The sequence below is a fragment of the Lingula anatina genome, chromosome 9, assembly GCF_051362555.1.
Source record: "Lingula anatina isolate TDL-2025a chromosome 9, LinAna3.0, whole genome shotgun sequence".
Classification (NCBI taxonomy): domain Eukaryota; kingdom Metazoa; phylum Brachiopoda; class Lingulata; order Lingulida; family Lingulidae; genus Lingula; species Lingula anatina.
The window spans coordinates 7929363-7945517 of NC_141775.1; the positions used below are offsets into that span (position 1 = coordinate 7929363).

Here is a 16155-nt window from a genome sequence, read left to right on the forward strand (position 1 = left end):
TACTGTAGAGAGAAAAAATATAAATTTAGAAAAATCTAGCAGAAAACTTAGCCAAGGGGGAACTCTTGAGTAGTTTGTGTCGTCAAAATAGAAAAACTGAGCTATTTGTCAATTGATAATGAAATAATAAAATAAAGAAGGGGGATGGGACCAGTGAATATTTAATGGAATAAGAACACCAAGAACTTGCACAAAATAACATAAACACCACTTCTCCGTGAATTTTGAAATGAAAAATAAAACAATAAAAGACAACCCAACACGCTGATCTCTGTTATATTCGGTATTTACTAAGAATAACATAAATACTTCTTTGAAGTATGTTAAAACATATACCATCATAACACATTTTTAATATTAAACTAAACGTACTAATTCTAAAATGGCAGTGAAGTCGGACACAACCCATGATCCTCCTTATATATAACGTTTCTCACGTGAATTGTACCACCTGATTTCAACAATAATAAAAGAACTTAATATGACTACATTTCAACTATGAGATGGGATGTCCCAATGTACATCGAAGGCAGTTTCACAAATATCCATAACTGAGGCAATTATCAGGAATAAGCTATCACTTAACAACAACACGGTGATTAAAGACCCTCATATTTTCTTTAGAATCAATATTTAAACACAAACATCGATATATTTGGGATTTCAAGAAGTGCACTTTTCCCAATATTCATTTGTTATAAAACAATTACACAGTCACTTATCATTATCAAGGCTTATATAAACTAGCAAACAGATCCACCTTTAAGTCTATTGCTGAGAGGCTCACAGCGAGTTCTGCTGTGCAGGTTAAACAATTACCATTATGACTGATGACCCTTCATGAGTAATCTTTTAAATGTTTCCTATTTATTTTGTGAGGGAACAAAACATTACTCAGATTAAATCAACAAGTGACACATAAATATATTTTAATGAACTCAACTTGAGATGGGGCATTTTTTAAACTCTTACTGGGCTATTAATGCCAAAGTTTTGTAAAGAAAAAATCGCAGAGTGCTATTGGTTATCATGCACAATTCTCAACATGTAAAGCCCCCTTTACACTGGACGGCGTCCTTTCTGCGTCCAGCAGTACGGCCCCATTTGAGAGTTAAAAAATTATAATATTTTACGTGCCGACAAATGGCCGACCATTGAGCATTCATTCTGATACCAAATCAACGCTCGTGCCTCCTTATTAAGACCACAGCGTTGCCAATTTCATGGTCACAGAAAGGGCGCCATCCAGTGTAAAGGGGGTATAAGCAAATTAATGCTTCAACTATAAGAAACATTTTCCTAAAAACAGTGTATTAATTGACCACAGCCTGTGGAGAAAAAAATTAACTTTCCAAACCACTACTGCCTAGGTCCAGTGTTCCACTAAAACCTAAAACAAACCTTGACTTTGTAAATAACTTTTTCTTGAAAAAGGGATTGTGATGAACATATGTTAGCATTAATGCATATAACCACCTATATTTTTATGAGGTATGAATTGAATTTTTTTTTTTTTTTTGAATGTCAAAAATCTTTATAACAGTCACTGCATCCATGCCCACCTTCTAAGTAAAACACTTCTAGTAAACTCCTAGTCAACAAGGTTTGCTCAATATGCCAATTTTAGAGTTTTTGGTGATATCTAATTCAAGCACCTTGAAAAGAAAAGCATACATTATTTAATTCACAATATCCATGATAATGATTTTTACATTACTGGCAAGAACAAGCTCTTAAATGTCTTACTTGATCAACTTCATGACTTCAGGAGTCTGGAACTATTTTTCATTTTGATTAACTGCATGGAGGTAAAAGACAATGGACTTGTCCATTCCCATTTTGGAATTGTCCCTTTTTGCTCAAACAACTTACTCCATCAAAGATTGAGTCAAAGAAAAATGTTGTATCCTCAAACAATGCTGGCAAAAAAAAAATATCTTCCTATATAAAAGAACTGATAATGATGCCATGGTACAGTACGACAAACAATCTACACAATCAGTGGCCCTGAAAAGGACAAAACATTGAATGCACATTCAAAAACCATACAACATAGTTTCCATACGTAAAAATATTATTTATCATGTTTATAATAAATAAATGTAAAACCACTGACTTATAAGCTGCCTGCTTAAAGGCCAGGCCACAAGGCAGAATATAATTTAAATATAAATAAATAAATAAATAAATAAATAAATAAATGTGTGCATTCCATTAGTCTTAAAAAGATGAGAAACACCTTTCCTTGGGACTACCTAATAAAACCCACATATTTCCAAGTTTAAAAAAATTAAGTATCGGAAGCACAAGCCCATCTATTTTATTCATTTTAGTCTGATTTAAAAAAAAAATTAAGTTCCTTTTTTTCTAGTACACCCTTGTGATGCCACCTTGCTTTGATCCTTCATTTTAATCTATATCCTCCATCACTATCCACCCACCCAGGCCTCTTTTTATATCCTTTCATTCCCTATTTTTCACTTTGGTGTGTGTGTGCATGCACGCACCCATGCATGTGCAGGAAGAATGTTAACTTTCCAGCTGTCCATCCTTAGTCACCAACCCTGGCACCTATTCCCTAATCATATCTAATTTAAACAGACTCAATTCCAATGTAATTTCAAGTGCCCTCCATCCTTCCTTAGACAGATCACTTTTTCTAGCACTGAACTACAATGGCCTAACTGTCTTCAGCCTTAAGCTGGTTGATCCTTGCACAAATTTTCAGTGCTGGGCCAAGTTTCACATTCATTGCTGACATCAAGTGGTCTTCTTTCAGCAACAGCAATGCCTGTCCGTCAATTTCTTCAGACCTGAACTGGTCTGCGTACTCCGCACAGTCATGCATGCTGCAGATAAAGTCATACACTTCTTGGACCTGGAAGTTGAGACAGTAAAAATTAGTAATAAGGAAGAAAAGCAACAACAATTACTTTAACAGTTAGTTTATGTACGATCTGGACTAGCCTGTACATTGCATGTTTCAGACAAATTGAACACTTCTTAGACCTGGAGGTTGAGACTGTTAAAGCTACTTACAAGGTTGAAGGGCAAAGAGGGTACAGGCCTACTGTTATTCTTTTACATATATATATATATATATTATCTAGTTTGGCCTGTAATTTGCATTGCATCCTGTTAACTTACCAACCACTCTGAGGGGGTGGGGGGTGGGGGGTTCCGAGTACATGCATGTTTAATGTTCATAATGATGACCCAATAGTCCGCCACAAATGACAAAAATCCTGTTAAATTACCAATCACTATGAAGCTGGGGTAGAGCTAACACTCGCCAATTTAGCCGAATGCTAAAACTGACTTAAATTGGCTAAAGAAAAAGGGCTTGATTTGACATGTTTTAGCCAAATTATAACCAGTTTGATAACAAATTGACAAAAATGTGGTGATATGGCTAAGCGAAAAAAATTGCTAGCGCTACCCCAGTGAAGGGTGATTTTATGAGTACTTGCATGATCATACTGCTGGGCCAAAAGTTTGCCATGTGTGACTGACACAAGAATGCCCAGGACTTGGGGCGAAAACTTACCGACCACTTGGAAGGATGTGTTCTAGGCTCACTGGGTTCCATGGTGAAGTCTCGTGGTGTAGAAGGAGGGGTGGTTGATGAGCTCTCATCTTGAACACTCTGGGAACTGCTCTGATCTTCACCACTCTCAGTGACATTGCCAGCTTGTGCCTGGAATGATTTAAAACAATACATCAAAAGGACTTGGAGGCTTGCATTTGATCCATGCACACAAAAGCCATGTATAGCCAAAACACAAGTTTAATTTTTATTACAGAAAATGACAAACTTTGCATTTGACTTTTTTTTCAGCTTATTCGGGTGAAAACGTGCTAGTTATTGAAATGCAACATGTTTGAATAAAAATAATGATAAAATCAATTAAATAAAAATACACCAAAATATGAAAATGAAATTTTTTAAGTAAATCTCCTAAGTACACTAATAATATACCCACCGTTTCTCTCACTCTAGGCAGAGAGGAGTACATCATTCTTTCACCCTTTGTGCGCTGCCAACCCTTCTTTAATCTCATCAGTTTCTTTTTCTTCTGAAGCTGCTTGGTTGGATCTGGAATGAACCAATCATTTCAATTCTTAGTACCATGATATATCACAATCACTATTATAAACTTTTTGGAACAAAAAATTGAAGACACTAAAAAGAAAATACTTTTCAATATGTTACAAGCCTTAATAGTCAAGAAAATTTCTTTTCTTCCTCCACCGAAGCATCAAACACTTTAAGAGAGGATAATCAATTGATGGGGTCACTTAACTACAAAAGCAACTCTTTGTAGTTCACACTTTGTGGTATATTTGCATCATTCTGTCTTGTCCCATCATTATTATTATTATTTTTTTTTTTTTGGTGGAATGAGCCCCAGAAGACTTAAATACTACTTACTCTGATGTGGTAGTCCGTCCCCTTTCTTAAAGAGTCCAAGTCTCCTTGTACAACCAACATTGTACCGCTTGGCACAGGCCATGGAGCAGAACCGTTTGGAACGACGGAATTTATTGGCTGGAGCAACCTTCCCACAGAACTCGCACTTCAACATGGGCTGATTTGCTTGGTCATCAAATTCTGAAAGAATGACACAAAGAATGTAATCTGCTGAGAATTATAATAATAATAATTATTATTATTAGCATTAATTTCTTTAAAATAAAAACAAATGAACTACACAATAAAATTATCATTTCAGACTATCGAAACAATTCAAACAGTAAGAGAAGTGTTAAGAGTAACAGAAGTAATTCCATTGAGTTGAAGTAACTGTTGCAGATCAAAATTAATCAGATACATTTGACGGAGGAACTGAAATTATCTAAAATTATGGAAAGTTCCAAGATCAACCCATATTTTTTTTAACTTAAATGATATAGCATCTGAAAGGTGAATGAGAGCCAATGGCCAAGCTCATACTAGCACATTCCAATAACTCTGGTGTGACTTGGGTATTAGGTAAACAAAACTGAATGTGGTGCGATTTTTGAAAATTCTTCTTTCTGCCTGGTTCTATTGTCTCCTCCTGAATCCAAATAAGTGTGACGAGGGTTTAAGCAGAACAGGCTGCCCATGTTACCCAAACTGACCTTTCCTGTCCTTAGACTCATCCTCTGCCTGTCCACCCACTGCTGGTCTCTCAGAGTTTTGGACACTGGTCAAAAGTGATGACCGTTGCACCTGAAAGGTAGAAATTAAATGAAAATTAAGTTATAAGTATCAAAATGGATTTCGATGGTTTTTAATATTTTTTTCCTTGAAGCCCCATGTCAACTTCAAATTATTTTACTCTTTGAAAAAATAAACACAAAAACATTTTTCAAACTAAAATTGTGAATTTCAAACATTCCTGTACATTGTACTGTTATTTCATATAATAATGGTAACTTTTCATTATGTTTTCCTTGTTTCCTGATTTTAATTACATTCAAAAATGAAAGCACTTACTGGGAATGGTTCAGCTGCCTCCTGGATCACGAACCCATCAATAATATGGGTGAGCACCTGTGGTTTAACAATAGCCTTCTGCTTTTCTCCAGGAGGGGGCAGCACTTCTTGGTGGCCTCCATTCATTTCCATGGTAACAGCCTGACTTCCTCTCTCAACTGTAGGTGGCACTGCTCCCTCGGCCTTCAAGACCGGTTTTTCCACTTCTCCATTCTGATTCTGAATCTGGATGGGGGTTAATGTGGGTGGAGAGGGGGAGGAAGGGGGTTGGTGCTGGATTGAAGGGGGTTGAGCCTGTAAAGGCAGGAGAAGATTAGGAGGTAGAGACTGCTGACTCAGTTCCATGGGCTGAGGGGTAACCAGCACTTGATGCTGGGAGGAAGCCGCCACCTGGATGTGTGTGGGCAAAGTGAGAGGTGCAGGCTGGGAAGAGACAATGGGCCGGATAGGACGCACCAAAGTCCTGGGGGGAGTGCTTATTGACTGAGAGGTGCTAATCTTAGGTGGGCGTCCCCTTGGTCGTGAACCTGGGATTTTGGGCGCCTTAATCCTGGGGAAGGGCATATTAATACCCCTGGGTCCCCTAGGTCTTGACCCGGCTATACTAGTACCATTCCCATTTCCTCCTCTTCCCACACCCCTGGGGCTGGCAAGCCTGACAGAAGTTGGAACTGCTGATGAGGGGCTGGACACTACAGTTGTACCCCCCTGCATGCTCACCACCCCCTGCATTAAACCCTGGGGGGTGGACTGAAGCGGACCTGCTGCTCGTATAAAGACAGGCTGACTGGCCAAGATGGTGGGGGACTGGGACCCTATGAACTGTTGCTGAGCCCCAGCAGCCACTGGGAGGGTGGTGGTCTGTAGCCCCATGGCCTGAAGTTGGTTTAACACTGCTGGGTTTGTGATAACCTGCCCTGTATTGGTTATTACCTAAGATAGAAAATATCTGTGGTTATTACATGAGATAGGAAATACATGTGGTTATTACATGAGATAGGAAATAAGTAAGGTATGGAACTGAGAATGTTAAATATAAAAGGAGGAAAAGCACCATCCTATGAATTGACACTTTGACAAGGTAATGTATTCCTAATATATTGTATATTAGTACAAAAGTGCAATTAATTTTATTGAATAAATATTTTACAAATCTTTTTTTCTTTTCTTATCTTCACCTATGTATAATGCAGGTTCTCAGCTACATTTTCAGGTGCTCAAAAGTTTCTACATACCTGTAAGTGTGCACAAATGTACACACGACAAAAACCAAGTGCAACTCAAATTTTACACCAATCCTCATTTCCACTTGTATACTCACCTGTCCTGTGTTGGTCATAATCTGCTGTTGCTGCTGCTGTTGTTGTTGTTGTTGTTGTTGTTGAGGGATCTGCTGTGAGGACTGGGAAGAGGAGTGTATCACCTGGGAGGTGCTAGTGGGCGCCACCGTTCCCACCAGAGGCTTGGCCTGAAAATAAGGTATGACTATCACTTTATCATTCAAGGAACAGCTAAAAAAGCACTGAGAGAGAGCAGACCTCCGCCAAGGGAATGTATCACCTGGGAGGTGTCAGTGGGCGCCACTGTTCCCACTAGAGGCTTGGCCTGAAAATACAGGTATGGCTATCGGTTTATATTTCAATGAACAGCTAGAAAAGTACTAATAGAGACACTACATGGCTAAGTAAGACACTGTTATATAATCTGAACAAGTATGAATAAAAATTATGAATGATAAAAATGTAAGAAAACTACCCCTTCCTGATGAATATCTCCATTTGAACATTTAATAAAAAATCTATATTCAGAGTCCTCTTACCTGGATACTTGTTGGTATTGTGGACACTCCTGAAACATTAAAACATCGATATATTGGTAAATGATAATATTTCACAAGCATTGTAAACAAATGCATAAATAAATAAATAAATAAATAAATAAATAAATAATTTATACAAAATTCAGTCAGCAACCTTCAACAAATCTACACCCACTTGATGTCACATCCATAACTCAAGGTCACCTTTCTTAGGTCTGAAAGCAACATACTACTAACCTCAGTCAACGTCAATGACTGCGTGAACTCACACATACAAACAGTCTATCCCATCTTTACCTGGCTGCCCCACATACAGAGGCTGTCCCGGCTGACTGGAAGGTCGGGACACCTGCACCTTACTGGCCATGCTGATACTGTGTGGCACGGGAGTGGTTGGTGCAGATGGTGGCTTTGCTACAGTGGCTCCACCTGGTGTGACGTAGGTCATCTTACTGCTGCTGGTGACCAGCGTGAAAGGGGCTCCGGATGTCACTGTCATGGGGACTGACACTGGCAACTTCATGGGGGCACCCTAAGGGAAACAGAAATTGTTATTTTAAATTACTGTATTGAGGGGCATGGCAGGAGGGGAGGGAGAGAGAGGAGAAATTTTGTACCAGAGGTTGTATCATTATATTATAGATACTGTACCGTATTACATTGTACTCTACTATTCTTAACTATACTTCATATTATACTAGCAGTTGTAATTTATTTTATGTCATACTTCTAATTCTTATCTGTGTACTTTGCTTTAACAATCATGAGGCTAGTGAGAAAAAAATGTCTGACTCTGAGGTTTGGTCAAGGTGTAAATCAGCCACAAAGCGCAAAGAGAACTGCTGGAATCATCATGAGTTATTTAACTGCATATGATTTTGGAGCTGTTTGAATGAAGTATTACATCATTTACATGCCAGCAATTTTATCATCTTTCCTTTAGATTTTAATGCACAATTTGGGCAAACCCCTACAGACTTTTATAGCAACTTCCATGCAGCAGCATACTGGTTCAGTTGTTGTTAGTTGAAAAATGTAGCACAAAAGGGATAATAGTAAGAATAGCACTTATAGGTTTGTATATAATTAATTACTTTTAAGTATTTAAAAATAACATTCTCTCTCTCTCTCTTACACACAAACACACACACATGTACACACACACACACACACACACACACGCACACACACACACATTAAAAACTACTAAATATTGCTGCCCAGGAACCATTCATTTTTCCACTGAAGCATATATTAATCACATATTATAAATTGTTACCCAGGCAACGGGCTGGGCCACTGAGGAAGCAGCCACCGTTGCTGCTACAGGGATGGACACTGGCAGTTTCATGGGTCCCGGCTGTTAGCAGGAGGAGGAGGAAGAAGGACACAGTATTAGAAGTATTAGACACACCGCTGCAGAACTGTAGCATCGAGGTAGAATTAGATAGGCCTTTGGTAAAACTCACATAGTTTACCCATATCTCCCACAAGTTTAAATTTATTTTCTTTTGAAAGTGAAAATGTAGAAATTACCGTATGTTTTTTTTTTTTTTTTTAACGCTGAAATTGATCTGATTGTGAGAATCAACTTATATATCAACATATATAAACTAAGTCAATTTTTTCTGACCTGTTAACCAAAGGAAAAATTAATCTCATAGAATTATACCCAGCTTTAAATTTAGGCTGGAACTGAACCCCAATGAGCTACAGTTACTACAGACATAGCTCAGCAGGTGGCCAAACACACAAAATTATCATATTAGTACTAACTACAGATATAAATAGGTAAAATTAGAGTATAGATCCAAAATATCATTAATTATAATATCTCAAAGATGGACTCATTTTAGATCAAACTATCGTTAACACCTTAGGAAAAATGGACATAAAAGAATGGTAAGAAGTCAATGAAAACAATTCAACAAATAAGACAAGATACCTCAGACTATAAATATCTAACTTAAAACTGAATATTTTTAGTAATTATCATGGCACTTTGAGAAAAATGTGATATGACATTATACTAATTTACCATAAAAAGCTAAACAATAAGCTTCTAACATAAAACATTTTCTAACCAAAAAAAAGTGAGCCTAGACGTCCTATACCTGTTACCAACAATTAGTCACATAAAATGACTGTCAAGCCAGATAAATAAGCAGAAAAGAGGTGCCAATTTCAGTTTAGCATTCACAGTGAATGTACACTGGCATAAAAAACAGATTACAATCAGGACTCAGAAACTCAGGGTGATTGAGAACTTATGTAAGTATTTAGCACAAGAGTCACTGTTGTAATACTAAGGCTGAAGGGCAGATGGCAATAATTAGTTGGACACCAAAATTTAGGGGGATGGAGAGGCTTTAATGAAGAGAGGCCACCATAATAAATCTGACGTCAAGGGAGAAGGAAAAGTACAATGACACAGAGAATTGATGCAATATTCTGTTTGATAACCAAGTCTTGTAGTCTGGTTGAAGGGTGTGTGAGTGTGTGTTTGTGTGTGACTGAATGCCAAGCAAACGTGCGTACATGCAGAGCGTGCATATTTTCCTTCATTTCCAACTAAAATGTTGTAAACTTGCTGCGTATCATATGAGTGAAAAATGGTCATTGTCACACAAGCTTCAACACAGCCCTTCACAATGAACATACAATCTAATTCATTCAAAGCAGCAAAGCTTATTTGGTAAAAGAATAGTATGTGACACAAAGCAATAAAATCAAATGCTTTTTCCCTTTGATGATGTGCAAAGAATAGCATTAAGTTTACTAGGAAATGACATTTTTTCCCACACCCCAAAACACATATCAGCAAAGCAAACCAAACTCATTACTACTGACTAACAATAGCATGCTTCAGTACATATATACATATTGTATACTTTACCATAGTTGTAGTTGTAAAAAATGCTGGAGGTATTCCCCGTACTGGGGACACTAGCCCAGTAGGAGATGGTTGAGGCTGGCCTACTGGAGACTTTGGTCCTATACCAGTAGGTCTGTTCATGGCCTGAAGATTCTGGAAAGCTTGGAATGCTGGAAGGAAAGTATTGCAACTATTTCTGGGCACATTCAGAATACTACATCCACATTTGTTAATAAATTTTGGCCTCCAAAAATTGATTTCTAGTACTGAAATTAATCCTCTAATCATAAATACAGAGAGAGAGAGAGAGAGAGAGAGAGTACAGTGCTTTCATCTCACCCTGTATTTGGGCCATCATCTGCTGATTATAGAACTGAACATACTGCGGACTCATCCCAGCAGGGTTGGGAACAACCTGCACCCCCTGTATACCCTGGGGCAGGCCCTGGGGGATGTTTCCCTGTGACACACCCATATTCTGCTGGACCACACCCAGGCCTTGCTGGGGCAGAACTGGTCCTTGTTGGGTGTTGGGGTCTATAGCATTGCCACTGGCAGGGGGCGTGGCAGAGGAGCTTGGACTGACACTACTCAAAGAAGCTGGGGTGCCCCCACCACTCTGTGGCTGACTGTCTGACATGGCGACGCACTGATGGCCCTTCCGTGTCCACTCAATAGAAAAACTGGAATTATATTGAGGGCTTTTAGTTTATATTTCTTATGTAGCACAATATATGTTAATATTTTTAATGTAAGAACACTTTCTACTCCAACATGCCAAGCATCTCAAGTTCAACCAACAGTGCAAAGATGAAGATTGGACACCTACCAGTCTAAAGCTCAAGTATACAATTAAACTGAGAAGGCCCAAATAATTATTCACTAGTTATCATAACATGGAGTTAGCTACTTAGGGAATGCATTACCTCTTTACCTCAATATCGAGTATTTCAGTCAAAAAAGTTCTATCACATATTATTTATTTTGCATTTCACAGTATGCACTTGATATTGCTGAAGCAAAAATTAGTCAATTAATAAATGATAATAAATAAACAAATTCTACTGTGGTCATTCTTTATAAATGGGTAATCATGTCATTTGACCACGGCTTATCAATGTCACCGTATTTCTCCTTTATTTGCATTCGATCCATTCATGGACAAAATTACGAATTTCGTTATTATTTATGTCCAAGATTTATCCAATTATTTATTCAGGATCCTGTTCTTTATTGTAAATCTTACGATAAGGCTCCTACAATTTTCTTACGTCTAATTGTCCTGTTCTGTGTCTTAAAAGCAGGATAGAAGACTCAGAAAAACACCTCACAGAAAGCTACTACGCCAAAACTAATTTAATAGTGGTAAGAGTGCCTGCACGTTAACTGAATCACACAGACGTAAACAATTATAAACGTCTAGACCATCCTTCCCCGTCCGGCGGCAGATGTTCGGATACATTTCTAGACAATCTGACGTGCTTTAAGCTTTAATTACCAGTCATATACTGCCTCACCTCTGTTAAATGCCAATCCCGTAGCTGAAATAGCGCAAAGGACAAGATACCACGATGCAAATCCTTTTTCTTTTCAGCGACCGCTGTCCTTGTGGCTTCATCCAGCCATCTTTGTTTTCAAGCGATGCTTCGCGGAATATTGCGTCGTCTGCGAAGTTTTGGCTCAACTAACGCAATCAGGACCAATGGTGGCGGCGGGAGAGACGCACATCTCTGTTCTCTCAGTCCAGGGAAGTTTATCAAACTTCCATGATCAGTTCAAGTTATTTCATGTTTTCAACTTGTTCTGAAAACATTCTGCTTCTAGAACGAATGGATGGGTTCTGGATAATATGTGAATGCAATGAATTTTCATTTAGGGATTATTTAAGGGGGTTCCCTAAGCAAAATGACAATTAAGTTTGCAGCAACAAGTATGCAGGAGTTGGCAAGAAAAATTAGTGCTGCTAATTTGCAGCTATATTGCAGCAAATTTGCAAGTAATATTGCAGTTAGCAGCAATATTGCAGCACATTTGCTGCAAATTCACTGCAAATTTGCAGCAGGCCAAATATTTTGGTAAAGGTTAGGTCTGATGACATTAGTCACAATTACTGTGAAGCTGTTTGTTTAATGTCCACATTAGATACTAAAATTCACTAATTCAAAAATTCTGAAATTAGGAGTAGTAAAACTTATTAGTATTACCTTGTTACATGTGAGTAGTTGTAGGACCCTTATACTGAGTAGCCCCTTGAGGTATTGGCCTGCTGGTAGTTCTAGCATATGAAATGGATATAGGGGTCTGCAGCCTGGCTTTTGATTCAGAATGGACCTTTTCTTGACACAAGTACACATTTTCGCACCTCATGAACTCCCTCCCACCATATAAAATCTTTCAAAGGTACACACATGCATTTATATTAAGTTGTTAATCACCATTGCTCTGCCACTGGGTATCGGTTAAAGGGTAACTAATAAGATATTCCCACCAAAATGAATTTTCCTGGGGTTAAGAACAATTTTCTTCTTGCAAATTATTGCTAGACCTAGCTGCCCTTGCAATTGGATTCTATTTGTTATTCAATTTTTGATTTATTACTTTTGTTTAAAAGGACTGGCCAGTCAAAGTAAGTTAAAACAAGATCTGCCATCATGAGAATTGCCTCGTTTTCACACAAGAAAGTAGCGGGATGTTTTGTATTTTGTCCCTGTGTCATATATTATACAGAAATCGCAAGCTGGCAATGGCTACCCGAGGAGGCTAACTGTAGCCATAATAATGACATGGGGTACACTATATAGCTATCACAATTTTTTATCTGGGGTTTTATTAATTGTCTTTAGAGTGAAGCTTTACAGGACATAAATATGACTGTATTTTCAAGGAGAGAACCTCAAAGTATTTATTTTGACAGTAAGATCCTGTGGATTGGCCCTTTAAACAGTAATATGAAAAGGCCTGGCCTCGCTTGCATTACCCACTTTTTCATCATTATCATCATGCTCTTGAAAATCTACACAGTATTGTTGTGTTATAATCATGTTTCTGGGCACATTTTCCAGATTACCACTCCCTGGGGGACACTTCGAGATGGATTAAGTGCAGCATGTAATACCATGGGGATGGCAACAGAGCTGCAATCAATGGACCAGTTCATAGGATAAATTACCAATAGGTATAAATGTATATGAATGTTTCAGTGAACGGCTGTGATGGAATCGGAGCCAAAGTCAGACTCTAAAAGAGTGCACTAGCTGTCAGGCCCATAGCCAGCGATTTCAAATGGAGGGGCCTTTTTCTGAAAAAGAGGACCTTTTACCATAAAACGTCTGTGTACAGAGATCGAATTTTGCCCAGAGCTGACATAAACCAGGCAAAGAGAGCAGTTTGTTCAAACTTGCTGACCCCCCCCCCCCCCCCACCTCCTCTGTCTTCGTTAATAAAAGTACGTGGTTATTACATGTCCATGTACCAACAAGGGGTGCATTTTTCAAAAGACTGGTATTCAAATTTGATAATTAATACAGAGACTTTGGACCTGGCAGGAGTTTATGGTTTTAAATTTATTTTTTAAGCTCAGAGCAGGACACATAATAATATAGGGAAGATTGAGTTCAGTCCCTCCATTAAAGTCAATAGCCTTTGCTGACTATTGGGCCCAGTAATATATATGTATAGATTGTTGAATTTATGTTATATTAGCTTCTCAAACAAATATATTGTAATCGAGCTGAAAGTAAATCTCTTGGGGTGGTTATACATTAATGGTGTTTGTTGTTTGCAGGACATGGACACAGTTCTGTTGGTCATGTATTAAATCACGTCACACAAAATGCCTTAAATTAGATTTCAGATTGATCTTGGCTTATTTCATCAGTCTGTATCATTAGAACTATACATAACTGTAAGTTAATTTTATTAGCTCTCAAGTAATTGCATGCTCCTCAGAAGTAAAACACTGAAATGAAAGGGATTATCAGAGATGGCCTGTTATGCAAATTAAAGCACTGTGTGGTACGTATCAGGCCTGTAGCCAGGGGGATTTGGGAGATTCGAAAAAATGCCCTTTTTGTCAGGGAAAGGTTCATTCAGGGCCTAGGTACATAAAGGTTTCATTGTAAAAGGTCCACTTTTTCAGAAAAAGAATCCCCCTTTTGAATTTGCTGGCTATGGGCCTGGGTATCATACGAGGCTAGAAAATGTGCAAGAATCTGCATGATTTGGTTTTGGCCATTAAAGGTACAGTACATACGAACCGAGCATCGGTGGAGTGTGGATTCCCAGTAACATATGTAAACCACTTCTACTAGATTCTTATATGACTCAAATAATTTCGACATGCCAAGGGATAAACTGAATAGATCACTCGATCGGCCATAAAAGACCTTTAGACTGCTCCTTTCTTTAAATTTATGGTTGTAAATTTAACCTACATGTACTTCCGTGACCTACTTTCCTGCCCCATTGACATACAGCTTAGAATACCAGCAGAAAAATCTGTTCAAACATCACTTTGGGGTAAAATTAAACAATGCCTTTTGGTAATTCTCTTAGTTATACTACTTGTAACTATATGCTGGCATTTGGTTGGTTTTTGTGACAAAAAATTGACTTTGTATGCATCTTTAAGGTGAAACAGTCTGTCTAAGAGAGAAATACAAAAGTGAAATGCAAAACATGGTTTATTAGTACTTTAGTGCGACAGACTACAATGCTACAGGACTTGCAAGAAAACAGCTAAAATTCTCTGTCAGCCTGATCACAGGCCGGTAGCCAGAGGGGGTACTGGGGTCCCCCTTTTTGCAGGGATAAGGTCCCCTCTGGATAAAATTTTATCTGGGAACACCAAAGAACACCAAGGTTTCATGGTAAAAAAGTCCACTTTTTTAGAAAAAGAATCCCCCTATTGAAATTGCTGGCCACTGGCCTGGTTCATTAAATATGTTCATTGCCCCACTGAACCTTTAGTCTACTAATATTTCTAGTCCCCACTCTCCCCCATATTTGTTTTTTGCTACAGTTTACACTAATTCAAGAGACTTAAGGCTATCCCAGGTGATCACTTTCAGTCTTTTTGTTTTGACCAATAACGTGTCAGCTTGGGAAAAAGAGAAATAAAAAGTGGCAAATCAGAAAACATCTTACGGTACGTATAATTGATCTGATACTTTAAAGCACCCTGATATCCTTACAGGCAGTCATTTCATGGAAACCCTCAAAGAATGAAGCACAGGGAGCAGGATTCCAATTAAGTGACATATCCAGGGCCCCGAAGTGGTAAGTAATGATCGATTAAAGACCTCAAACTTACACTGTAGCTATGATTTAGGCATCAAGAGTTTTGTCTCAAACACTTGGGACCCACACCGTTGCTTATAGTGACTATTTTTCTGCCAGCTTCCAGAATAAATAGGAAAAGCATTAATTAAGTAAAAAAAAATGATTGAAATCTCTGATAATTAATGATCTCGGTCATATAATATCAAAATTATTTATGCACAAGCCAGTGCCGCTTTCCACCAAACAAATGTACATAAAGTGTTTTTCCTTCCAATATATAGTCTGAATCAAACTGATTCAGAAAATAGATTGTTATTTTTATTTTGAGAGCAGTAATGATTTAATTTCTTGTGGTTGTTTAATATGACATTCAAAGTAGATAAATGAAAATGTTAATTTTGGTTTAAATCATTGCCTCGTAACAGCCATACAAGGCTATATTTCAATGCTTGCAGCTCTTGAAAAGGTCCCAGAGAGTTCATAAATTTACGTTTGGACTAGGTGAAGGGAACATATCAACCTTTCAGTTTCTTAAGAGAAGAACATTATTTATTCCAAGTGTCTTTGTCTCTAAGACCCCATTCCCAGAGATTAGATCGATCCAACTAGATCGACCTAACTCCCTGGGGGTTCACGCTAAATAGCTGTCAGCCGAGCAGGAACAAAAGTTAATTACCCCCTTACAGCTTGTAGTAGGCG

At 38.1% G+C, this 16155-nt stretch overlaps 2 protein-coding genes across 12 annotated transcripts in view; one reads left to right on the forward strand and one right to left on the reverse strand.

The window, feature by feature from the left end:
* Positions 1–268: 268 nt before the first annotated feature.
* Positions 269–11862, reverse strand: LOC106175843 (uncharacterized). 2 transcript variants are annotated; one of them, XM_013557995.2, is made up of 13 exons: positions 11694–11862; positions 10516–10859; positions 10198–10346; positions 8581–8661; positions 7599–7833; positions 7302–7330; positions 6804–6950; positions 5483–6415; positions 5125–5215; positions 4433–4612; positions 3984–4096; positions 3548–3697; positions 269–2878 (listed from the first exon to the last, which is right to left on the reverse strand). In XM_013557995.2, the coding sequence occupies exons 2-13, from the start codon at positions 10814–10816 to the stop codon at positions 2681–2683; spliced, it is 2607 nt and encodes an 868-aa protein (XP_013413449.2). In that variant the 5' UTR covers positions 10817–10859; positions 11694–11862; the 3' UTR covers positions 269–2680. The 2 variants fall into 2 exon arrangements, with proteins under 2 accessions (XP_013413449.2, XP_013413450.2); XM_013557996.2 differs by lacking the exon at positions 8581–8661.
* LOC106151033 (neprilysin-1) overlaps positions 11842–16155 on the forward strand; it is a 46126-nt gene continuing 41812 nt past the window's right edge. For 4 of the 10 annotated variants that reach the window (XM_086995093.1, XM_086995092.1, XM_086995101.1 and 1 more), the window contains exons 1-3: positions 11869–12027; positions 13239–13351; positions 15371–15453. The gene's annotated coding sequence lies outside the window, so the exon portion shown is untranslated. Of the gene's footprint in view, positions 12107–12227; positions 12252–12787; positions 12965–13238; positions 13352–15370; positions 15454–16155 lie in introns of those variants that run through there. The other 6 variants (XM_086995094.1, XM_086995098.1, XM_086995096.1 and 3 more) reach the window with 6 other exon arrangements.